The sequence below is a fragment of the Elephas maximus genome, chromosome 2 (assembly GCF_024166365.1).
Source record: "Elephas maximus indicus isolate mEleMax1 chromosome 2, mEleMax1 primary haplotype, whole genome shotgun sequence".
NCBI lineage: Eukaryota > Metazoa > Chordata > Mammalia > Proboscidea > Elephantidae > Elephas > Elephas maximus.
The window spans coordinates 47,677,857-47,703,902 of NC_064820.1; the positions used below are offsets into that span (position 1 = coordinate 47,677,857).

The following is a 26,046-nucleotide window of genomic DNA, read 5'->3' on the forward strand; positions in this document are numbered from 1 at the left end:
GCTCTGTCTCATCTCCAAATATGCATCCATGTGTCAAGCAACTAATCATTCCTTGAATGCGGCCATATTCTTTGACACCTCAATGCTTATTGCACATATTGGCCCTTCTGCCTGAAATTGCCCTGGGCCTTGTTTTCACCTAGAAAACTCATTACCAACTTCAGTATTACTGAGGACTCAACCTCAGCATTATCTCTTACGGGAAATTTTCCCTACCTCCTTCCTTAACTGCCTATATAATTTCAGGTTTCTTCCTCTATATATTCACAGAGATGCTGTTGTTGTTGTTAGGTGCCCTCATATCGGTTCTGACTATGTACAAAAGGACAAAATACTTCCTGCTCCTGCACCATCCTCACAACCGTTGTTATCCTTGAGCCCATTGTTGCAGCCACTGTGTCAATCCATCTCATTGAGGGTCTTCTTCTTTTTTGCTGACCCTCTACTTTACCAAGTGTGATGTCCTTCTCCAAGGACTGATCCCTCGATATAACATGTCCAAAGTATGTGAGTCATAGTCTAGCCATCCTTGCTTCTAAGGAGCATTCTGGTTGTACTTCTTCCAAGACACATTTGTTCATTCTTTTAAAAGTCCATAAAGCCATCAACTCTTTTTTGGTCTTCCTTATTCACCGCCCAACTTTTGCATGTATACGGGGCAATTGAAAACACCATGGCTCAGGTTAGGGGCACCTTAGCGCTAGGCAAACTCTATTTTGATTTTGATCTTACCATATTATTAATTTTTAACATTTGTGCTTTTTTGTAAGCAAAGAATCTACTAGCGTCTAATACATTCTATGGGATAAATATATAAGATAAATAATGAATGAATATAAGATATATATAATATAATTAATAAAGGAAAAAAGGGAGAGAGGACTGTGAAGAAGGGAGGAAAGACCTATTGATTTCCTATTAGTCATCCTCAGTAAACTATTCTAATGTCACCATTTCAGGAAAAGGAATTTTTATCTTTCAAGGCATTTCTGATGTAGTTAAATCTCCCTATTTTGTTTTCCAGAACACTATTTTTCTCTTCTATTATCAAGTATTAGCGGCAAGTGGACATGAGAGGCAAAGCTAAATGGGTTAGAAGCCAAATAGACATCAGAATGGAAACATGAACCCAGAACACAAATAGGAGTGAAGAAAAAGAACCAGGGTCTAAGATAACCGTCTTGATCCAAGTTGCTGTGTGATGTTCCCTGTGCTGGCTGGGTAGTTTGGCTTGCCTAGAAAAACCAGGGAGTCAGGGAAGGCAATTGTTGAAATGCTACAGTAGTATTGATAATTCTTCCAATTTTGAAGATAAAAACAGAAGCACTGAGAAGTTCTCTAAGAATGATTTGCATATATCATGGATAGAGATCTAATATTTAATAATCATAGCAAATTGATTATTAAATCCCCTGTCCACATGGCCACATTATTATTGGTATTTATTTATTTTTTGAAACATTGTTGGCTATTATTAAATCCATTTGTACCACCAGTAAATTATGTTTTATTTTGGTTTGGTTTTTGGCAGTTGCACAATGGGTTTTATTTGAATTTCATAGCGATGATCCAGACTACTCAGTACTTCCACATGGTAATCAAAAACTGTGCTTAGGGTCTGGCAGAGATACATAATAAGAATCTATAACTAATTCTAACCCACGAATTTTCAATTTTTCTGTTATTTACGTAACCCAATGTTTATTTCATAACCAGAATACAATCACACACAATTAACATCTAGATTCCAGCTCCATTTGCTGTTGAGCCAATTCCAACTCCTGGCAAAACCACATGATTCAGAGTAGGACTGTGCTTCCACAGGGTTTTCAATGGCCATGATTTTTTGGAAGTAGATCACTAGGCCTATCTTGCAAGGCACCTCTAGGTGATTTGAACTGCCAACCTGTTGGTTAAAAGCTGAGCGCTTAGACGTTTAAAACACCCAGGGACTCCTAAAATCTAGATTAAGGAAACTGAACTCCATTACCTATAATATTTTACTTACCTAGAAGTCACCACTCCTACAATCTCAATTCTCTAAAATACCATCAATGAGTTGAAAGCATATAAAACAAACAGGCCTTTCAGTCATTACAATAGGTTTAACAGAATGTACATATTAAAGCTGGTGTACTTTACCCTCAGGCCTCACTCAGAGCCTATTTACTCTTATTCTAAGTGCAGTTATAATCAGTTTAACTAAATCATTTTTCCTAAGAGAAAATTGTTGTTGTTGGGTGTCTTCGAATTGGTTCCAGCTCATTGCAACCTTATGTACAACAGAATGAAATATTGTTGGATCCTGAGCCATGCTCAATCACCAGTGTGCTTGAGTCCACCATTGCAGCTACTGTGTCAATCCATTTCACTGAGGGTCTTCATCTTTTTCATTGACCCTCTACTTTACCGAGCATGATGTCCTTCACCAGGGACTGGTCCCTCCTGATAACATGTCCAAAGTATGTGAGACGAAGTCTCCCCATCCTCGCTTTGAAGGAGCATTCTTTGCCAATATCATAATTCAAAGGCATCAGTTCTTCTTCGGTCTTCTTTATTCATTGTCCACCATTTGCATGCATATCAGGTGATTCAAAATACCACGGCTTGGGTCAGGCACACCATAGTCCTCAAAGTGACATCTATGCTTTCCAACACTTTAAAGAGGTATTTTGAGTCACACTACATCAGAAAATGAAGGTCTCAAAAGCTCTACTCCATCCAAGTCATTAAGGTCGACTCTCTTTTGAGGAGGCAGCTTTTGCCATTCATATTTTGAGTGCCTTCCAACCTGAAGCACTCATCTTCTGGCACTGTATAAGACAATGTTGTGCTACTATTCATAAGGTTCTCACTAGCCAATTTTTTTTTTATAAATAGATAGCCAGGTCCTTCTCCTAGTCTGTCTTAGTCTGGAAGCTCCACTGAAACCTGTCCACCATGGGTGACCCTGCTGATATTTGAAATACCGGTGGCACAGCTACCAGCATCACAGCAACACGCAAACCACCACAGTATGACCAACTAACAGATGAGTGGTGGTAAGAAAAAAACAGTGAATAGTAAATTATAAAGAGGTACAGCTGGGTAGGGAGAGTTTGCCGAAGGCAAGCGCATTAACAGTACAAAGAAATCGCAAAAAGAGAGGAGAGATCAAAACTACAACAAAAAACCAAACCCGATGCCACTGAGGCAATTCCAACTCATAGCGGCTCTGTAGCGACCATCATCAAGCACAAAAACTGAAAAACATAGGTATCTAGGCCAGTGAGTATAAACACAAACAGCTCTGCGATACAAACAGCTCCTTAAAAATATCTCTGTAGTGTGTATAGTTTAAGAATTGATGTTAATAAAATGCAAATAAAAATTCTGTGTCATAAAATTGATTAAATTATATTGGTCCTTGGTAGTCTGCTAAAAAGAGAGAGAGAGAAAACATGGCCCCCTCTTTTTTACCATAAACATTTTGTTTTAATTTAACACATAAATACACATTTCTTCAATAATCTTTTTTTAATAATATTTTATTGTATTTTCCCTGATAGTTTACATAGCAAGTTAGGTCCTTAGCTTGACAATTTCCACACAAATTGTCCAGCTACGTTAGTTACATTTTTCACAATGTGTCACATCCTCTTTAATTGTGTTGTAGTTGTTCCATTTCCAGTACTCTAGTCTCCCTGCCACCTTATCTTCTCATCTTTGCTTTAGAGTAAACACTGACCATTACCCTTTTTTTTATTTTGCTAAAAGGTGACCTCGGGAATTAGTTTAAGAATGACGCTTTTTAAATCTGATGTTCAAAAGTGTTAGAATTAATCATAGTGTTGTTTAATCATAGTGTTGTCTTTAAACGGGCAAATTCTATAATTCGGAAAATGACCTCACAGGCTTATTACATATAAATGTGAGGTAACATTTGTCAAAACACCTAACAAACTGCGTGGAATATAGAAAGTAGTCCTTAAATGCTGCTTCGACTTGCTACTAATAAGTTTGAAACAGCCAAAAAAAAAATTGGTAAAATGTATTGTTTTTTCAATTAATTTTCCATTGTCTTAAAGTTTGGGACAGTGTATCTGTTGATTGTCCACAAATATCACAACTGAAACCATACCTTTCTAGAGTCATGAGCCAATCCTTTGTCATATTCTGTTCTAAATTCTGGTGCAAAAAAAAAAAGATTCCTTTCAGCAGGAATAAAAATGATTTTTGCCCTAACTTAGCCCCAAAAAATCCCCTGAAAGCAATATTCTAGGAAAGGCTCTAAACTCTCGATAAAAAAGCAATCAAAATCAAAATGCCATCTCCCCGGGTCAAGGACCAATGCGTCATCCATTGAGAGGCTCTCTGAGCTTCATCGCACAGCAACGTCCCTTTGAATATAACATTGGGATTTAAAGTTCCACTTAGGTACTTGTGAGGCTGATGTAGCTGCACTGAACATTTTTCTCATTCATTACATGTGCCTTTTTCTCGTCTGATAGAAAATGGTATGATGACATTTTGCAGCCAGAGGTAGGGTGCAGAGAAAAAACACAATTCAGGGTTTACAGCATACAGCAAACTATTAATCTCATTTTTGGCTGAATTTAAGTACTGTTAGGTTAGGCATTTAATCTCACTTTTGCTGAATTTAAGTACTGTTAGGTTTGGTGCTTTACTAGTTTAAGGATTTACAAAAATATCTAGTCCATTTTTAAGGTTACAGCATAATGGAAAAGTCAGTCAATGTTTTAAAATACATAAATACCGATTCTTCCTTAAAAAAAAAAAAAAAAGCCCAAATATGCACTTACTTACTTAAATCAGAAAAACACATCAATAATTGCTTTCTCAAAATGACCGGAGATTCTATATCAATGCATATGGAGCCTTTAAAAAACATGTATGATATTCCCAAGATCAGTAAAATTAGACCTTCTAATTTATATATTGTTTTGGGGCAGGAGAGGGCAAAAAATGGAAATTCAATTTGAAATACTTAGGTGGTTGTGGTTGTTAATTGCCATCAAGTTGATTCTGACTCATGACAACTGCATGTGTGCAGAGTAGGGTATGTGTTCATAGGGCTCAAGGCTGTGACCTTTCGGAAGCAGATTGCCAAGCCTGTCTTCTGAGATGCCTTTGGGTGGGTTCAAACCTCCAACCTTTCAGCTGGTAGTTAAGCGTTTATACATGACTATTAATTTAAATAGAAAAATAATGTGAATTTCTACCTCCAAAATATGTCATCTGATTCAGCAATCATTTTTCAAGATATATGTACTATTATATTTCAAAATTACTTTTAAAATAATAACTTGTAAAGCACTTTAGATATTACAAAGATATCTAAAGATATTTTCTTATTTGTACAACTACAGTCTTGTAAGGAAATGGGGTTTTAATTCCCCATTTTACAGGTGGGGAATGAAGGCTCAGAGATGCTTAGTGATTTGCTTTACCTCCTCTAGTTAGTTGGAGAGCTAGAACTTGAACTCAGGGCATCTGACTGTCAGTCCAATGTTCTGTCCTGCAAGTGTGAGGTGATTTGCTTAATCCCATACGTGATGCAAAGCTAGCTCATTTGTTTTTGCCTGATTTCTCAAGTGACTGGAATTATTTTTCGTTGATTGTGCTGATTGTTAACTTTATACTTGCTTTTCAGGTTTTCTTTTAATCCAAAGTATTTCAGATTAGTGTTTTCCTGATGGGTTCATGTACGCTTCCCTTTAAGAATACCGGCTCTAGTTTCAAACACCTGGGTTTGAAGATTGGCTTTGCCATTTATTAGCTGTGTGACCTTGGACAAATTATTTAACTTCCCTATAATTCAATTTCCTCAACTAAAAAATGAGGATAATAATAGTATTTCATAGGAAGTTTTTCACAGTTCTTCACAGATTGTTATAAGTAGTTTTTAGGAATAGTATTTCACAGGTTGTTGTAAGGATTAAATGAGGTAGTACATGTAAGGTGCCTAATACCTCCTGGCATACAGAATGGATCTCAATAAATGTTACATATTAACACTTCACTTATGAGTTTTAACCAGGACAAATAATTTTCAGAAGAAAGATAGGTGAGAAAATAAGAAAAAAATATTTTCAAATGTGTTCAAGCTTTTGTACCAAGACAACGTATACCCCCAAGTTGTTGCTGTTGTTGCTGTTAGTTGCCATCATACTTAGAGGAAAAAACCCTAACATAATATTACAGAACCAAAATAGTCATGTTCTAGAGATTGTGGAAAATTATGGGTAACATTGCAGAGAATGGGAATTCCAGAAGACTTAATTGTTCTCGTGAGGAATCTGCACATGGATCAAGAGGCAGTCGTTCAAACAGAACAAAGGCGTACTGTATGGTTTAAAGTCAGGAAAGGTGTGTGTCAGGGTTGTATTCTTTCACCATACTTATTCAATCTGTATAATCCAAGAAGCTGAACTATATGAAGAATGGGGCAACAGGATTGGAGGAAGACTCATTAACAACCTGCGTTATGCAGATGACACAACCTTGCTTGCTGAAAGTGAAAAGGACTTGAAGCACTTACTGATGACAATCAAAGATCCCAGACTTCAGTATGGATTGCACCTCAACATAAAGAAAACAAAAATACCCCCAACTGAACCAATAAGCAACAATTTGATAAATGGAGGAAAGATTGAGGTTGTCAAGGATTTCATTTTATTTGGATCCACAACCAATACCCATGGAAGCAGCAGTCAAGAAATCAAAAGACACATTGGATTGGGCAAATCGGCTGCAACAGATCTCTTTGAAGTGTTAGAAAGCAAAGATGTCACCTTGCGGACTAAGGTGCACCTGACCCAACCCATAGCGTTTTCAATTGCCTCATATGCATGTGAAAGTTGGACAACGAATAAGGAAGACTGAAGAAGAATTGACGCCTTTGAATTGTGGTACTGGTGAAGAATTTCGAATATACGATGGACTACCAAAAGAATGAACAAATCTGTCTTGGAAGAAGTACAACCAGAATGCTCCTTAGAAGCAAGGATTGCAAGACTATGTCTCACATACTTTGGACATGTTATCAGAAGGGATCAGTCCCTGGAGAAGGACATCATGCTTGGTAAAGTAGAAGGTCAGTGAAAAAGAGGAAGACCCTCAATGAGATGGACTGATACAGTGGCTGCAACGATGGGCTCAAGCATAGCAACAATTGTGAGAATGGAGCAGGACTGGGAAGTGCTTCATTCTGTCGTGCGTAGGGTCTCTGTGTGTCTGAATAGACTCAACAGCAACTAACAACAATGACAATGCATATCATACTCGAATTGTCAATTTATACATAACTAAAATACAAAACTTAAAAAATAAAGCAGTTCTAAAGTTTTTCTGAAGGTATAGTCAAACCTGAGAGTTCATCAAAGTCATCATTATGATCAATCATCATTAAGCATATAAACATAGAAATTATCAGAAAATTGGTTGAACATCTAGTACTGCAATGGATAAAAGCTTCTGTTTAAAACAAATTCTTATTTCACTTTGTTCAGTTGTCATGTTTCATTCAAAAAGTAAAGCGCAAAATAAGCAACAAAACAACAACAACAAAATCACGCATATGCAAACACATTGGGGACTGTAAGATTTCTGGTTATTTGAATTCCGGATTGTTCATTATGCAGAATTTCTAACAGTGAACTCACAGTTTGATAGTTAATGGATTCCTGCCCCAGAGACTCTGTCGTGAGTCAGAAGAGCTATTTCTAATTCAGGTATGCCTCTCACTTGCTGTGTGTGACTTTAGATAAACCATTTAAACTTTCCCCAAGCTCATTAGTATATCAAATGCATACAATTGATAAGTACAACAAATCAATGATCCCAAGTATGTTTCCACCTGAGTTCCTTCGCACTTGTTGGTCCCACCGCCTGGAACCCTCTTGATCCAGATTGTCCACATGGCTACCTCCTTCACTTCTTTCAGTCTCCATTCACATATCACCTTATCAATGAGACTCTCATTAACCACTCTGTTCATAATTTTAATCCACTTGGATGCTTTATTTTCCTCCATAGAACAACTCCATCACCATCCGACATGTATTTTATTAATTTATTTTTTGTCTGTTCTGTCTCACAAGAATGTAAGCTCAATGACAGGTATTTTTGAATTCTTTCTTTTTTTTCCCCCTCTGAAGTACCTCTAGTGTTTCGAATAGTGCCTATCCATAGTAGGTGCTCAATAAACATTTCTGGATTAATAAATGAACTTCTCAACCATGAGGCGCCAACTCAGAAAACACAATATTATCACTTCGTACTGCCCCTGCCTTAGCACTCTGGTCCCTAGGCCCATGACCTCAGTCCAAAGGGAAAAAAAAACTGGATGTTATATATTGGACCCCAGTATCGTCTGTATTGGAGGTCATTGTATCATCACTGTGCTCAAGTTAACCTATTTTCAGTCGGGACTCATTTAAGAATTTCAAATAATGGAGCTTACTTGACCTCTTTCTTTGGGTCACTGTGCTCAAAAATCAATAGCAGCCTTTGGACAAGGTCAGACTCTTTTTATACCGGCTTTGTTGTTTGATAGTCAACAAATATTTATTGGACCAGCTATATTTTGGGCACAGGTAACACTCCAGACAAGTCCTGCCCTCAAGGAGCTTATATTCTACTCAGTATATAAACAAATAAAGTAGTTAAGTGTTGGTACTGATGTAGAAGATAAACCACAGTAATTGTTAGAAAAGCAGTGAAGACAGGGGTAGACTGCATTGGCTAGTGTTGTCAGATAATGTCTCCCGAGGAGAAGGTGTTATACTAGAGACCAGAGAAGAAAGCAGGCTGGTGACAATCTGAAGGAAGATTCCAAGCAAAGCCCTAAGACAAGAAGAAGTCTGGAGGTGTGAACACCAGAAAGACTGGGTGGCATCAGTGAATGAAGAAAGGGTGGAAGAAGATGAAATCAGAGTGCTAGAAAGGGATAGTAAATTAATAAGACAGTTTTTATATAAACATAGAAATCGAAAGATGCATTGCATTGGGTAAATCTGCTCCAAAGGACCTCTTCAAAGTGTTGAAAAGCAAAAATGTCACCTTGAAGACTAAGGTGTGCCTGACCCAAGCCATGGTATTTTCAACCACATCATATGCATGTGAAAGTTGGACAATGAATAAGGAAGACCGAAGAAGAACTGACGCCTTTGAATTGCGATGTTGGCCAAGAATATTGAATATACCATGGACTGCCAAAAGAATGAACAAATCTGTCTTAGAAGTACAACCAGAATGCTCCATAGAAGCAAGGATGGCGAGAGTGCGTCTTACGTACTTTGGACATGTTGTCAGGAGGGATTAGTCCCTGGAGAAGGACATCATGCTTGGCAGAGTACAGGGTCAGCGGAAAAGAGGAAAACCCTCGACGAGGTGGATTGACACAGTGGCTGCAACAATGAGCTCAAGCATAACAACGATTTTAAGGATGGCGCAGGACTGGGCGGTGTTTCGTTCTGTTGTGCATAGGGTTGCTATGAGTTGGAACCAACTTGACAGCACCTAACAACAACATAGTCATGTGACCTGATTTACTCTTTTGAAAGATAGTTTGTGTGAAGGAGTGAGTTGTGAGGATGAGTGTGGAGGATGAGGGGATGATGGAGACTGAACAAAACATTGTAGTTGCAGCCTTTCCCTGTATCAGCTTTACATCCTCCTGACCACCTCTTTCACTGAGGAAGCTAAGGGGTACGTGATGGCAGGTGTGTGTTTAGGGTTAAATCTGCAGTGAAGCAGCCCTGATCCTCCTTGTTCAAATGGCAACAGGGTCATATGGCCTGAGACATGCATTGGAATAAGTTCTCACTGGTCCAAAATGTTGCCATCACATGCATTTCCCTCTTTACCACCCAACAAGCCAGACAGAGGTACCTGGGAAGCCTAGTAGGCAACTAAGATCATCATTCATCATAACCCATTTTCCTTCACAAATTAAAATTCTCCTAGTGAATTGAGGAACAAAACCATTATTTATAATGTTGACTAAAGATAAACATGGCTGCTTCATAAAAATTAACTCACAGGGAGAATTCTTCTATGTGAAACATAATATTAGATGACATTTAAGATAGAGTGGTGTAAGAGTGGTCCACTCCCGGGATCTGTAATGAAATATAGGAACAAATCAATGGGCATCTGTTTCAGGACCTGGTCTCTGGAGGTGACTAATCCTGGCTCTTTCTCAAGAATGTTTAACCATCTCCTACTGCCCCTATCTTCCTGACCTATCTATCGTCTTCTCTTAATAGAGCATAATAAAAGCATATGGTACCATAGAAAGCTTCTGGCAACAGAATTCCATCTCAGCCACCTTAAGTTCCTCTCTCATTTTTCCCTTCTTTCGGAAATAAATAATTTAGATACTTCTCTGGTTCCCAGTCTTCTGAGACTGATCTTAACCCTGTGCAAGCCAGGAGAGGTAATAGGATACAGAAGTTTCTTGAGGACGTCAAATCCTATGACTATGTCCAGGAGTTTCTTGCCCATCATGGTGGCATGTTCTCCAGTTTCTAAAAACTAACTAATGCTTGTATGTGAGAGAGGCAGCCTCACTGGTGGTAATAGGCATAGTTTATAGGTAACAGAGCCTACCCGTTCAAGCAACAAGGATTAAGGGGTGTGTGCGTGTGTGTACGTATGTGTGTATATAATATATCCTTTTCTTAACATCTCAGAGCACATCAATAACTCTAATGTACTTTAATACAATGGAGCTCTTGGGAATGACTTTAGGTATGTCAGATTATACCATTCTCTTTACATCATCCTGGACTGCTTGGTGGGAGCAATATGGACCCCTGCTATATTCCTACTAGGACTGAGGTCTCTTGGTGATTATTTTGAGGAATGATTAGGGAAGCTCACCAGAGATCTACTTATAGGAGAAATCAAGAAGCTGCCTGGAAAAGAATTTATCCCAAGAGAAAGTTGGTACACACACACAGAGTGAGCTAACATTGACAGTAATGCAGAAAATAGCACAAAATCCATCCCACGGTCCGTGGGCCACAGATTGTCCTCTGTCAAGCCTTTATAAGCTCCTATCTGACTCCCAGGTGATTGGGCAATAACAAAAGAATCAATATAAACTCAAAGAGCTCATTTGCTGACATCCATACCAGGTATAAAGGCTGAAAGGTATTGGCAGTGTTGGTATTCATGGCTTCAGCAGTGATGGAAACAGAATCAGCAGTGATAGAAGTTAGAATTGGTGGCTTCCACAGTGAGAGGACCCAGGGCCTTTGACCACAGTGGAATACTGGGCCTTCATTACACATTAGCATCCTCAATGTTGGGGCTCTGCAGCCACAGCACCAGCTCTGGTGGGGACAACCAGCAGCAGGGATGTTTTGGGCATAGATATATAGGAGACCAGTTCTACTATTTGTCAATACAGCAGCAAAGGTGACAGCTTCCCAAAGCTTCCACAAAACAGGAAAGAAGAAAAATAGCAGATAACACATAGTAGCCCAAAGAACCCCTCTAGAAATTTCTAGAACTATTTGGAAGACCATTAAGAAGGCATTGGAGAGAAGTTAAAACTAGCAATAATTATGACTTTGATTTTTCTTCTGGGCTGATAGAGTGCTGAGTTCATGTATCTGTTTCAGGTAGTCTTCCCTCACAAATATCAAATTTTCTTATTATTAAAGTATGTGAGCCTTAACACATAAACTTTGTGGTATCCTTCACACCCACTAAGATGGCTAGGATTTTTTAAAAAATGCACAGAAAGCAACAAGTGTTGGTGACTGCAGTGTGTGATTGATTACTTTTGTATGGCCTTTCTAGCCATGGTCTTGTAACTCCCACCCAGATGACTGGGTGGGACTGTGTGATAGGGTGATTGCGGCCTACCAAGGGGACTGGTCAGTTTTGCCTTAACAGACAGCCAGTTCCAGAGCAGAGAGGAGGATCCTACCACCACCCACAAAGAACAGCCAGGAGCATAGACTGAGTCCTTTGGGCCCAGGATCCCTGCACTGAGAAGCTCCCAGAAGCAGGAGACCAAGAGAGAGAGCAAGCTGTAAAACTGAACACAGTGAGAAGTGGTGGCAGGAGAGACCCAGCCCACGGAGACAGAAAGCTGAGTGCCTTTGGGGAGAGGTTTAGGGCCAGGGAGAAGTGCGCCTGTGAGCACAGTTGGAAAAAGGGTGTCCTGATGGAAGAAAGATACCCTGAGTGTTCCTGAGCCTAAATTGTAACGGTTATTTACCTAATGAATCCCATAATCAAGAGTATGGTCTGTGGGTTTTGTGTGGCCATTGCAATGAATTATTGAACCCAGCAGAGAATTACAGAGTGCTGTGCAACGGATGTTTGATGTCAGAATTGGTAAAGATGGCAGAGAGAGGAGGTGTGTCTGACCTCCACCTCATAGGAATCAGCCCTGGGCTATTGATCTTGGTTCTTTTTCACCCTTGTGAAGTGACAGGAGTTCAGACACTCACCCTCGTTTTTACAGTGAGGGTGAGGAGATAAAGGAACACTCACTTATTGCTGGTGAGACTGCAAAATGGTACAGCCACTGTGGAAAACAGTTTGGCAGTTCCTCAAAAATTAAACCTAGAGTTGCCGTATAATCCAGCAATTCTACGCCTAGGTATATAACAAAAGGAATTGAAAGCAGGAATGCAAACAGATACTTATAACAAGTGTTCATTGCGGCAGTACTCACAATAGCCAAAAGGTGGAAACAGCCTAGATGTCCATCAAAGATGAATTGGATATATAAAATGTGGAATATGCATACAATGGAATATTATTCAGTCGTAGAGAGAAATGAAGCCCTGATACTGCTACAACATGATTAAGCATATATTGAATGATTCCACTTATATAAAATGTGTAGGATAAGCAAGTGTACAGACTGAATTTTATTAATGGTTGCCAGGAGTGGGCAGGAGGGAGCGGAAAATGGTACTCACTGCTTAGGGGGCACTGATCATCTACTAAAGGTAGTGGGAAAATTTGGAATAATGGCGATGGTAGAACAACATGATAATTAATATCACTGAATCATATATGCGAAGAATGTCGAAATTACAAATCATTTGTTACCTATGTATTTATCACAATAAAAACAAAACAAAACAAAAATAACTGGTGGTATGCATTTTAGGAAACCCTGATGGTTTTTTTTTTTTTTTTTTTTTGGATGGGGTAGGAAAAAAAAAATTTTTTTTTCGTTTTCTTTTTTTTTAGTGGTTAAGTGCTATGGCTGCTAACCAAGAGGTCGGCAGTTCGAACCCGCCAGGCGCTCCTTGGAAGCTCTATGAGGCAGTTCTACTCTGTCCTATAGGGTCGCTATGCGTCAGAATGGACTCGAGGGCAATGGGTTTTTTGAGGGGGGGGTATGCATTTTAGCAATTTGAGGGTTTTCTTCCTGGAGCTTAACTATTTTAGAACATTGATGAAGCCAAACAACTGAAATTAAAACAAGTGAGTTATAACCATATTTATTCTTATTTTGTTCCTACATAAGTCATGTTTCAAAAAAATGGAGCTTGGCTTATGAATACAAACAAGATCGATCCTTATCTTTCTATCGGAAACCAATTTACTGTTTCCCTCTGTTTGATGGCTTGCTGCTGCTGATTGTCACCACATTACGTATTCATGATGCCACTTTTACTCAAGAGCAATATTGAAAAGCTCTAGCTTATAAATTGAATCAACCTGCAACTTATAAATATAACAAAAGTAGCTGGGCTTGTATACAACAAAGAATGAGACCAAATGGACAAAGAACCAATACAGGGATGCTTTCTAAATTGGCAGTAGTGACCAGTAGCACCAGATGGGCTGATTTGAAGCTCTGCTGATGGCTGATACAAAGAACAGCAGGACTTTAAGGAAATGAGGAGAAAGGGTTTACATTTATCACAGTGACCTAATTTGAACACTTAAGTAGCAATTAAATCACATTTGTTGTTCAAGGTCCATGATGAACTGTAATGTTCATTATCAGAAATGTTCCCAACCTGGGCCATTAACCTTGAGTCAAATGTGGAGTTTTGGCTTTTAGCTTGATTGTAAATTTGTACAGTCATGGATAGACTCTACGGCATAAGAGAAAGAGCCTAGTAGATAAATGTATCTTTAAATTTTATTCTTCCTAAAGCAGAGTTTCTCAAACTTTAAGTGTGTATGAAAATTATCGCAGGATCTTGTTAAATGCAGACTGTGGTTAAATAAGTCTAAGGAGCGGAGTACACCACTTGTCTATCAGTTTGTTTACTGCAGTGTGTTACATGTTGCTACCATGCTGGAAGCTATGCCACTGGTGTTTAAAATACCAGCAGGGTCACCCATGGTGGACAGGTTTCAGAGGAGCTGCCACACTAAGAAAGACTAGGAAGAATGGCCTGGCAATCTACATCCAAAAATTAGCCAAGGAAAACTCAATGGATCACAACAGAATACTGTCTGATATAGTGCTGAGAGATGAGCCCCCTAGGTTGGAAGGCACACAAAAAGCACAGTGGCTGCAAGAATAAACTTAAGCATATCTACAATCGTGAAGATGGCACAGAACTAGGCAACATTTCATTCTGTTATACGTGGGGTCACCATAAGTTGGAAGTGACTCAATGGAACTAACAACAACAACAAAGGCTGAGATGCTGCATTTCTACCAAAGATCCCAGGTATACCTATGTTGCTAGACCCTGGGCTGACTGAGTAGCCAGGCCTTAGAGGAGTTTTGATAGAACATGTGAAAAGCAAAGCATGGCAACACACTTTGCAAACTGTTAGGTGGCACAAATATCACTTTAAAATGATTAACCATAGTTGGGGATTCAACTCAGCTCATCAAGAAAAAAAATCCCTAGATTTCAAACTTTGATGAGTAGAGAACTGCTACCTGTATCACAGAATTGGCAGACACCCTGTCTTACTGTCATTCCAAGAAAGTTATACATAGAGACATTAAACCAGAGAAACTGCTCCTCGGATCCACTGGAGAGCTGAAGACTGCAGATTTTCAAATGTGCACTAGAACAAATGTGGCCAGATATTCTTCAGCTTTTCCTTTTAAACAAAATCAAAAACAAAACTGGGCATTGGAAGGGGATATTCATCCCAGACAATGTTATTGCTTTTTGATTTCTTTGAAAGAGTAACTTCTATATCACTATCCTGACCAAAAAGATGGGGGGGGGCGGGTAAACTGCCTTTTTAAAGAAGTTTGTACAGTTTGATCCAGCCCCAGATTTAACCTGAAGATTATGTCCACTTGATCAAAATTGAAATAGTAAATTACAAAGAAGAGGAAGCGATCTGGCTCCTCAAACACTAGCAACAACAAGATGGGATTGCTGTGAGGGAAGAAATTAAAAACTAATAAAAGCAGACACAAGAGCACAAGAAATCAGAGCTGTATAAACATCTAGTTTTCCAAAGTAAAACTGTTCTTTTTCATTGGTATTGACATTTTCTGAAGGAAATGAACAAACTTCACAGGTATAATCATTGGTTTCTAAAGCGCTTCTTTTTTTCTAAACCATTCAAAGAATAAGCAATTCCCTATTTGGAAAAAAAAAAAAACTCAGAAGTTGCAGCCCCACAAAATTTACTGCAGCAGCAGAACATCGACAGGGAACTGCCAGAAATTCAAGCCAGGTTAAGAAGAGGACTTGAAACGAGGGACATCATTGCTGATGTCAGATGGATCTTGGCCGAAAGCAGAGAATACCAGAAAGATGTTTACCTGTGTTTTATTGACTATATACAGAGGCATTCAACTGGGTGAATCATAAGAAATTATGGATAACATTGTGAAGAGTGGGGATTCCAGAACACTTTATTGTGCTATGTACGGGTTCCGAGAGGCAGTGGTTCAAATAAAACGCGGAGATACCGCATGGTTTAAACTCAGGAAATGTGTGCATCAGGGATGTATCCTTTCACCATACCTATTCAATCTGTATGCTGAGCAAATAATCTGAGAAGCTGGACTATATGATGAAGAGCTCCATCAGGGCTGGAGGGAGATTCATTAACAACCTGGGATATGAATATGACACAACCTTGCTTGCTGAAAGTGAAGAGGACTTGAAGCACTCAAAGACCCTTTGGTATGGATTGCACCTCAACATAAAGAAAACAAAAATCCTCACAACTGTACCAATAAGCAACAACATGATAAATGGAGAAAATATTGAAGTTTTCAAGGATTTCATTTTACTTGGAAATCAAATGATGTATTGCATTGGGCAAATTTGCTGCAAAAGACCTCTTTACAGTGCTGAAAAGCAAAGATGTCCCTTTGAAGACTAAGGTATGTCTGACGCAAGCCATGGTATTGTCAACTGCTTCACATGTATGTGAAAGCTGGACAATTAATAAGAAAGATGGAAGAAGAATTGATGCCTTTGAATCATGGTTTTGGTGAAGAATACTGAATATACCATGGACTGTCAGAAGAACGAACAAATCTGTCTTGGAGGATGTACAGCCAGAATGCTTCTTGGAAGCAAGGATAGTGAGACTTTGTCTCCATGTACTTTGGACATGCTATCAGGATGGGCCAGTCCCTGGAGAAGGACATCATGCCCGGTAAAGTAGAGGGCTGGTGAAAAAGAGGAAGACCCTCAATGAGATGGGTTGACACAGTGGCTGCAACAATGGTCTCAAGCCTAGCAATGATTGTAAGGATGCTGCAGGACCAGGCAGTGTTTCGTTCTGTTGTACACAGAGTCGCTATGAGTCAGAACTGGCTCGACAGCACCTAACAACAACAACTGCAATATGTGAAGAAGATTTTCATCATGCATCAGAAAACCCTTCATGATTATTTACATTTTGAACACAGCCAGGTTACCAACACTTTGCCCAGGTCAAGCAATTTCTTGCTTGATTCCATGATGGATCTCTTTAAAATGGTCCTGTATCTTCCATGATTATACAGTTAGAACTCTGCCTCAAAGATGCTGAAAATTCATTAGATTAGACTTTACCCGAATTGTATGCCTTGTCTTCCCGTTTTCATTTCTATTTATTCTCTCTTACCTGCCTTCGGTGAAAAGAAGCATTATTCATTATCCAAATACCAGGATCTTGTTAACCAAACATGTATGAAGGTAGGGGCAGATTACCCAAAAAGGAAGGCGCACACAGGCTTACTTGTGTGCATTTACTAATCTAGTGTAAGAGTTTCACATGTTTTTCACCACAAGGTCTGGTTTACCAGTCATATCACTGTACCGAAAGGCATTTGCCTTCACTGAGGCTCAGCTTTTTGACTGACAAATTGGAGATAATCATACCAGCATTGGCTGCTTCACAGGATTTTTGGAAGGGTTATCTGAGCCGTGTTGAAAAACATGTGAAACTGTTCACTACAGCTTAGTAAATACACACAAGTAAACCTGTGTGTACTTTGCTTACTGGGTAATCTGCCCCTGTCAGGGATTGTAAATTTGAAAAAAGGCTTTAATTCTGTAGGAAGGTGCTGTGGGGTTGGGAGACAGATGCCAGCCATACCTACAAGCAGAATCTTTCATGCGGTGAAAAAATGTGAAATTGTTTACCCAGATTAGTAAATAAGCACAAATAAACCTGTTCATACATTGCTTACTGGTTAATCCACCCCTGTGTGAAGAAAAACTTAGTTTGGTGCCATCAGAGAGAGGAAGAAATGATAAACGAGACTGACATCACAGTTATTGTCAATGTGTTCTGACAGTGTCATTGTTTTGAAAAATTAATTGAAGGTATAACAAGTAATACCAGTGATTAACTTAATTTCTCAGCCCGGTCAATACCAAATCATGAGGCTATTTAAATGCAAAGCAGCCGCAGAGCAACGTGGTTCTCAAAGCATTCAGGATACAGACACTTGAGAACTATTTAGAGTTGCCAGAACTGCATAGGTGATAGGAGATATCGTACACCTGCAGATTGTTCTTTCTGCTAGCCCTGGGTAATCTGGGTCACCCACCCCAAGTGGGTGTCCTCATAATAAGGCAGTTCTTCACTCCTCAGTCACTTCACCTAAGGAAGCCTAAGAAAGCCTGAGGCTTTGAGAATGATGGAGCAGCAGTTCCCCTTGGACAGAAACACTTGTGTGGTGCACCAGGAGTGGTTTTAAATGGTGGAGATAATTACTTAATTCAAACTGTAGCAACTGGCCAAGTAAACATGTAGCAGCCAGGAAGCTATTAGCATGATTTTAAGGCAATTATTCCATTAGTGTTTAATAGTCTCCAATTAGTCTTCTCCGACGATCAAAGTTTGACTCTTTTTCCTCCCAAAATTCTCAATGTTGAGTAATGCAGAAAAGTGCCAAAGAAGATGTTTTCAAACCCAGCTTTACATGTATTGATCTACCAAGCCTATTTAACAGAATCACGAGGGAGTTCAGGAGTGTTATATTTGGTGAAATATGTTCATTTATTTTTTTTAACTCAGTGGCATTGGGGGTGAGAAGGGGAGGCTTTGTAGGGGATCAACTTTGTGTGTAATACTAAGAGAGGTTGGAAAGGCAGTGAAAATTCCCACAGCGTCCCAATGTCATCATCTTTACATCTCTGCTCTAAGACTACCAGAATATCAAAGTTGCTGATCTCAGATACTCAGTTTGGAAACTAGAGGTCTTGGTCAAGAGCAAATCCACAGGGAGAAAAGGAAAGTTGTCCTGCTCTTGCTAATGCCTAGTTTCTTGTCCCCTCACCCTGGTTAGTACTTGTTGCTGCTGAATCATCCATATATGAACCCCAAAGCCTTTCACTCCAAAATTCCTAGAGGATCTTCCCTAAGGTCTGGTTTAGGGGTCAGATCACTAACTGAAGGGCATTTGCCTTTACTGAGGCTCAGTTTTTTCATCTATAAATTGGAAATAATCATATCAGCACTGGCTGCTTCAGAAGATTTTTGGAAGGATTATCTGAGCCATGAGCTAGCGTACCTAGCCAGGCTTTAAAAGTGAAGTCTCACTTACATGAATTGTCTGGGATAAGCAAGTACATAGGGACCAAAGTTTATTACTGGTTACCATGGGTAGGTGGGAAGGGGGAGAAATGGGGGTGTCACTGCTTAGGGGACATTGACCTCTGCTAAAAGTGACAGGAAAATTTAGAAGAGGATAATAGTAACGGTTGAGCAACATGATATAACCAATTATCACTGAATTGCACACATGAAGAACGATGGAAAAAGAGTTTGTTAGATATATATTTACCACACACAAAAAAAATGGTGAAGTGTTATAAAAATGTAAGACTCAGATACGGCATGCATCTCAGAACTATGTGAACTTAGGCCTTTTGAACTCCGTGTGTCCCTGGAGAGTCAGTCACCTACCAGAAGGCTGACAACAGCCTTTGCCCTTCTTACCCTCTATGTGTACACAAATGCTCAGATGATACCACGTGAAAGCAACTGTCTAAAAATCACATACAAATGAATGACGAATAGAGAATGGGAACATCTATGGAAGTGAAAGGGGAATTTTGCCAGCAAAGTTGTGTACTTTCTACTGTCTCCTTCAAAATTGCAATCCCCAGGCTCACCCAGGTAGCAGGGCAAGCGCAGAGTGGAGAACCTGGGCTGTTCTTCTCCTTGGAAAACCCGGGGCCCTTGGGAATCTACCTCTTGAATAAGGGTAAAAGGAAACAAATTCTCTCAGGGTCAGTGCTCAGAAGGCAGCCTGTGCCTACCATTATTGCCAAGCATCTAATTGACTAAGGACCACTGATTTGAGTTGCTGATCACGTCCAGCGCTGTTGGTTGGAGCCTCTTGAGATTTTGTTTCTTTATTATGTTTTCCCTGGTGGCTGAGAGGGGGCGCTGGCTGGATGGGGTAGATCAAGAAGAATCAAACCAGGAGGTTAAACTTGATAACCAGACTCAGCTGCGGTAGGGGGCCGGCTACCAATCAGTAATTTGCCCTCCAACCTGGTCCTGGAAGTTATCTGTTCCCTCAGCCCAAGCACACAGCCAAACTGGTAGCAAGGTATGGATGTGTTGCCAGCTGTCATCGTCGTAGGCTGCCCTGAAACGACCCTCTCTCCAGGACACCTGAGCTAGAGGCCATTGAGCACTCACTCCTGCCCCAGAAACCTGCCCAGTCCTTTGGTCCAAGTCGCGTGCGGCATGCTGAAGTCTCTTGAGCCCTCGTTCTCTTCCTCGCTTTGTCCAGGCTTCCTTCCGTGTAGGCTGTCTGGACACTAGCGCAATCACCTTTCCCTACCCTTTGCCTCTTAATCCCACCCCTCTGCCGCTGCTCACGCACCTGGCTTCTGTCCCGAAGAGCTAACACACTGTTGCCAAGGGCTTGCTTTCCAGACTCGGGCGCTACTCGTTGCTACCGCGCACTGGGGCCGGGCTCCGGCCGGTAGCCACTCGGCCAGGCCCTCCGGGGCCAGGGACACCAGGAAGCGCTGCCCTCCGCCCCGCGCCCCCTTCCGCTCCCAGTCAAGGGCAGCGATCACGCCGCCGCCAGTCCCTGAACTTTATCACTCTTCGGGAAGCGCTTTGTCTCTTTAAAGGAGACTAATAGGGACGAATATTAATGACTCCAGTTGGTTCCCACCGAGAAATCTACCAAATCCGCTCAATTCCATGTCAGGGATGGAGTCCGGGGTCCTCTTGCCGGAAACGAGCCTCCAGGACACCGACCTGCGCTCACCGAGCACAGTCACCCCACAGACCCAGAAATCGCCCTGCATCCCTAAAATCTGCGGAAAAATCGTGAGAGGGGGCACCAGGCGCCAGCCAGGAGCGAAGCCCCTCGCACGCCCCAGCCCTGCGCATACGTCCTGCTTCCTAAGCCGGGAAGGAGGAAAGCAGTCACCTTGACGCCTGGTGCCAGGGTCCCTAGAGGCAGGGCAAACGCCGGGAAGCCGGAGGCACGCGCTCGCCTGGCCCGAGACCCACCCCGGAGACGAGTTTCCCTCCCGCGGGCGCCGGGGCAAGTTCCCACTTAGCGGCAGAGAAGGCAGGGCGGGGCAGGTGGAGCGGGAGCCAGCCCGGCGCCCCGCCGGCAGCCTCGCGCGCCTACCTGGGATGGCTAAATTGGTGAGGGGGATGCTGTGGATGCTCTCCGGCAGAGTTGCCATCCAGTCGGCGAATTTCACCTCGTGCTTCCCTTGAGATGAGGCCATCGTGCCTGTCGGCGTGCCGCGCGCTGGTCCCCGCACTCCTTGGGCTGGCTGGCAGGCTGCTGCCGCTAATCCAATGTTTGCTCCAGCCCCGCTAGAGTTTACACTCCGCTCTGCGCCACACCCACAGGATGGCGCAGACACATGCTAATTTTAATAATTATTCAAAACACCCCATGCTCCCTGAGTGCCTCCGCCAGACTTCGCTGGAGCTTTTGTTCCTGACGTCCGCGCTGAGCTCTCTCCTCTCTTCCCACCCTTCCTGACTCACTCCTCCCCTCTTAGCCGTCCTTGGCATCTCTGCCTTTCCTCGCCATACTTCGGCTTTCTTTGGCTTCGTATTATTATTCTTTAATTAAAAAAAAAAATTAAAAAAACGAAAAAACTTGCTTCACCCAGCTGCTTTGCCCGAGGTCTTGCTCTGCCCTTTAATGCGACTCCCTGGTCCTGCTTGTATAAAAGACAGTTTTGTGGCTGAAACCCAAATCCTAGCAGACTTTGGGATGCCAGTACGTCCTGGGAAGCCTAGTTTTAGGCTGGCATTCAGGACTTGCCATTCCTACCAAAGAGCTTTCCTTTTTGTAAGCTACAACAGGTTATACCTTTCCTCAGTCTCAGCCCACGGTCTTGCTTATGACAAAATGGTAGCCTTTATTCACTACTTTGTCTAATTTTCAGAATAACTGACAAGTGTGGGGTCAGCAAAGGCAGTGAACTGTAGATAGTTCTTACTTAATCCCTGGTATCCTGCTCCAGACATTTCAGGTAAGGAAGCACTTTAGTCCCTTCATTTCTCCAATCATGAAAATTCTGTTATTTCTATGGCGAAAGCTGCCTATATCCCCTCACTGTCATTTTTATTGCACTCAGGAAAAGGATCAAGCCTGATGGTAAAAAAAAAAAAAAAAAAACACCACATCTCCCAGTGACATGTTGTCATCATTGCCGGTAGCATTTGGTGGAATTTATTTGGCACCATTCAAAATGATCCATGTGATTGTCTGAATTTTCATTCCTTGGCAGACTAGGGAGATGTGGCTCTCTCAAGAGAAATCACTCTTTGCGCCTCCAAAAAGCTGTCTGGGTACACCTGCTCTCACATAAGAAAGAGGAGAGAAACCAAGTCTTACAAAGGCAGTCAGTCCACTGGTGGTATGACTGGGAACGTAGAAGTGATGAGCTCAAAGTGTACTTGATCTTTGCAACCCAAGAAATATAGGTGCAATGAAGATACCTTTGTCCTTTGGGTGGCACAAATGGTTAAGCTTTCAAGTACTAGAAAGTTTGGAGGTTCAAGTCTGTCCACAGGCAACTCAAAGGAAAAGCCTGTCGATCTACTTCCAAAAAATCACAGTCATTAAAAACCCTAGGGAGCACATTTTTACTCTGACATACACAGGGTCACCATGAGTCAGAATCCACTGGATGGCAACTAGTTTGGTTGTTTTGTGTTTTTTTTTTCCTTGATCCAGTGGTGTGTAAATCCTTCTTTTCCTAAAGTAAGTGCTATTAGGTTGTTGAAATGAAAATCAAGGTAGAAGACGGCACTGTGAAATACGGGAATAATCGTTTATTTTAGTAAAGCCATTTAACATTAAAAAAAAAAAAAACTAACAAGTAAAGCCTGGATTATTTTACACAAGGATGCTGAAGCCAAAAACTGTTGCCCTTAAATGGGGAATATTATGGAAAAGATGGAGAGAGGAGAGATAATGCCTCATCCTTATAACCAAAGGTTCTACTCCCCCATCAAATCAATTCTCAGCTTCAAAAGAACATGACAGGATTAATTTTAAGGATGAGAAAGAGATGTACTGATAACTTTTCCCATGGTAACTCTTAATATTCATGCGAGCACAGTAGAATCCAAATATCCTTTTGATTGGGATAAGGATTTATATTGTTATAGGACTCTTGGTCAAAAGATGTACAAATACCCCTTCTCTGGTTAATGCTGGTGCTCTGGGGGCATCATTGCAGGGCAATGAGGAGAGCTCAGATCTGGGAGTCAGCTGCTTTGTCTCTCAGTAGTTTGAACAAGTCACCTAGTCTCTGTCAGCCTGTTTTCTCCATTATAAATTGGTGATAGTAACTCAGACATCTGTGATGAAGCTTCCAGACAGTGTATATGAAAATGCGTTACAAACAGTAAGGCATCTACAACATATGAGGTTTATTAAGATATCAGGATGAATGGATCTCTCTCTTTTTCTCTCCCTGTCTCTCTCTCTCCCTTCCCTCCTCTCCCTTTCTTATTTTTTTTAATTGTACTTTAGATGAAGGTTTACAGAACAAACTAGTTTCTTATTAAATAGTTAGTACACATATTGTTTTATGACATTGGTTAACAACCCCACAACATGTCAACACTCTCCCTTCTCAAACTTGGGTTCCCTATTACTAGCTTTCCTGCCCCTCCTGCCTTCTAGTCCTTGCCCCTGGGCTGGTGTGCCCCTTTAGTCTCATCTTGTTTTATGGGCCTGTCCAATCTTTGGCTGCAGGGTGAACCTCAGGAGTGACCTCATTACTGAGCTGAAAGGGTGTCCAAGGGCCATACTCTCAGGTTTTCTCCAGTCTCTGTCAGATCAGCAAGCCTACTCTTTCTTTTTGAGTTAGAATTTTGTTCTACATTTTTCTCCAGCTCTGTCCAGGATCCTCTATTATGATCCCTGTCAGAGCAGTCAGTGGTAGCCAGGCACCATCTAGTTGTACTGGACACAGTCTGGTAGGTGCCATGTAGTTGTGGTCCATTAGTACTTTGGACTAATCTTTCCCTCGTATGTTTAGTTTTCTTCATTCTTCCTTGCTCCTGAAGAAGTGAGACTACTGGAGTATCCTAGATGGCCGTTCACAGGCTTTTAAGACCCCAGACGCTATTCACCCAAGTAGAATATAGAACATTTTCTTTATGAACTATGTTATGCCAATTGAGCTAGATGTTCCGTGAGAATATGGTCCCCACAGCCCTCAGCCCAGCAATTCGGTGCCTCAGGGAGTTTGGATGTGTATATGGAGCTTCCATGACCTTGCCTTGTACAAGTTATGCTGGCTTCCCCAGTATTGTGTACTGTCTTACCCTTTACCGAAGTTACCACTTATCTATTGCCTATTTAGTGTTTTTCCATCCCCAACCCTCCCCTTGCTCACAACCCTTTCCTATTATAAGCTATTCATTTTCAAGAGGGTGAAATAATTGTTGAATCTTGGGATTTTTTTTTAATACGATGGCCACAAAAAAGCATGCATTGTTCAAGTGTGTTTAGCTCATGTGTCCCTGAAAGTGTACAAAGGATTTATTAAAAGTGAATCCACCTTAAATGTGGAGGAAAGTTCTCCCTGTAAAGAATCCTACACTGAAACTGTTGGTAAAGCAACCAAACAATCCCTTCTCCAATTTATCTGTTTTGAATTTCAGGATATTCTTTCTATTGGTTTAGCATAAAACATTGAATTTCTCTGTGCAACCCCCCCCCCCACAAAAAAAAAGACAGGGCTGAAAACTGATAGTTCTTAATTCCATTCCCTGCCTTGTAATCAATATTGGAGATAATTTCATGACTATTATTCAGATTTACATGCCAACAACTAAGGCTGCGGTTGAAGAAATTGAAGATTTTTTGCTAACCTCTGCAGTCAGAAATTGGTCAATCATACAATCAAAATGCATTGATAATTCCTGGTGATTGGATTGCAAAAGTTGGAAACAAAGAAGCAACAGTAGTTGGAAAACCTGGCCTTGCTGATAAAAATGATGCCACAGATCTCATGATAGAATTTTGCAAGACCTATGACTTCTTTATTGCAAATATCTTTTTTTTTACAACATAAATGGCGACTTTACACATGGACCTCACCAGACAGAAAAAAACAGGAATCAAATAGACTACATCTGTGGAAAGAGACAAAGCTCAATTACATCAATAAGAAAAAGGCCAGGCACCGACTCTAAATGGGCCATCAATTGTTCATATGCAAGTCCAAGTTGAAGCTGAAGAAAATTAGAACAACTCCATGAGAGCCAAAGTACGACCTTGAGTATATCCCACCTGAATTTAGAAACCACCTCTAGAAGAGATTTGACCCACTGAACACTGATGACCGAAGACCATTAGATAAAAAGAGGTCATTAAAAAGACAGGAAAGAAAGAAAAGACCAAAATGGATGACAGAAGAGACTCTGAAACTTGCTCTTGAACGCTGAGTGGTTAAAGGTAAAGGAAGAAATGATGAAGAAAAAGAGCTGAACAGAAGACCAAGTCAAGTATTATAATGACGTGCAAAGACCTGGAGTTAGAAAACAAAAAGGGAAGAACACGCTTGTCATTTCTCAAGCTCAAAGAATTGAAGAAAAAATTCAAGCGTCTAGTTGCAATATTGAAGGATTTTATGGCGAAAACATTAAACAACACAGGAAGCATTAAAAGAAGATGGAAAGAACACACAGAGTCACGGTACCAAAAAGAATTAGTTGACAGTCAACCATTTCAGGAGGTAGGATATGATCAAGAATCCATGGTACTGAAGGAAGAAGCCCAAGCTACACAAAAGCATTGATGAAAAACAAGGCTTCAGGAATTCACGGAGTACCAATTTACATGTTTCAACAAATGGATGCAGCGCTAGTGTGCTAACTCATCTATGTCAAAAAAATTGGAAGACGGCTACCTGGCCAACTGACTGGAAAAGATCCATATTTGTGCCATTCCAAAGAAAGGTGATCCAACAAAATACAGAAATCATTAAGCAGTATCATTAACATCACCAAACCAAGCCCATTGCCGTGGAGTTGATTCTGACGCATAGGGACCATATTGTTGTTGTTTTTAGGTGCCCTCGAGTCAGTTGCAGCTCAAAGCAACCCTATGCACAACAGAACGAAACACTGCCCAGTCCTGTGCCATCCTTACAATCGTTATGC

General features: G+C 40.9%; 1 protein-coding gene across 1 annotated transcript in view; it reads right to left on the reverse strand.

The window, feature by feature from the left end:
* Nucleotides 1–21,267, reverse strand: part of PLCXD3 (phosphatidylinositol specific phospholipase C X domain containing 3) — a 236,041-nt gene extending 214,774 nt beyond the window's left edge. Inside the window, exon 1 of the mRNA XM_049862939.1 lies at nt 21,029–21,267. Within this exon, the coding sequence (XP_049718896.1) occupies nt 21,029–21,131 (103 nt within the window). The 5' untranslated portion in view covers nt 21,132–21,267. The remainder of the gene's footprint in view (nt 1–21,028) is intronic.
* Nucleotides 21,268–26,046: the final 4,779 nt, after the last annotated feature.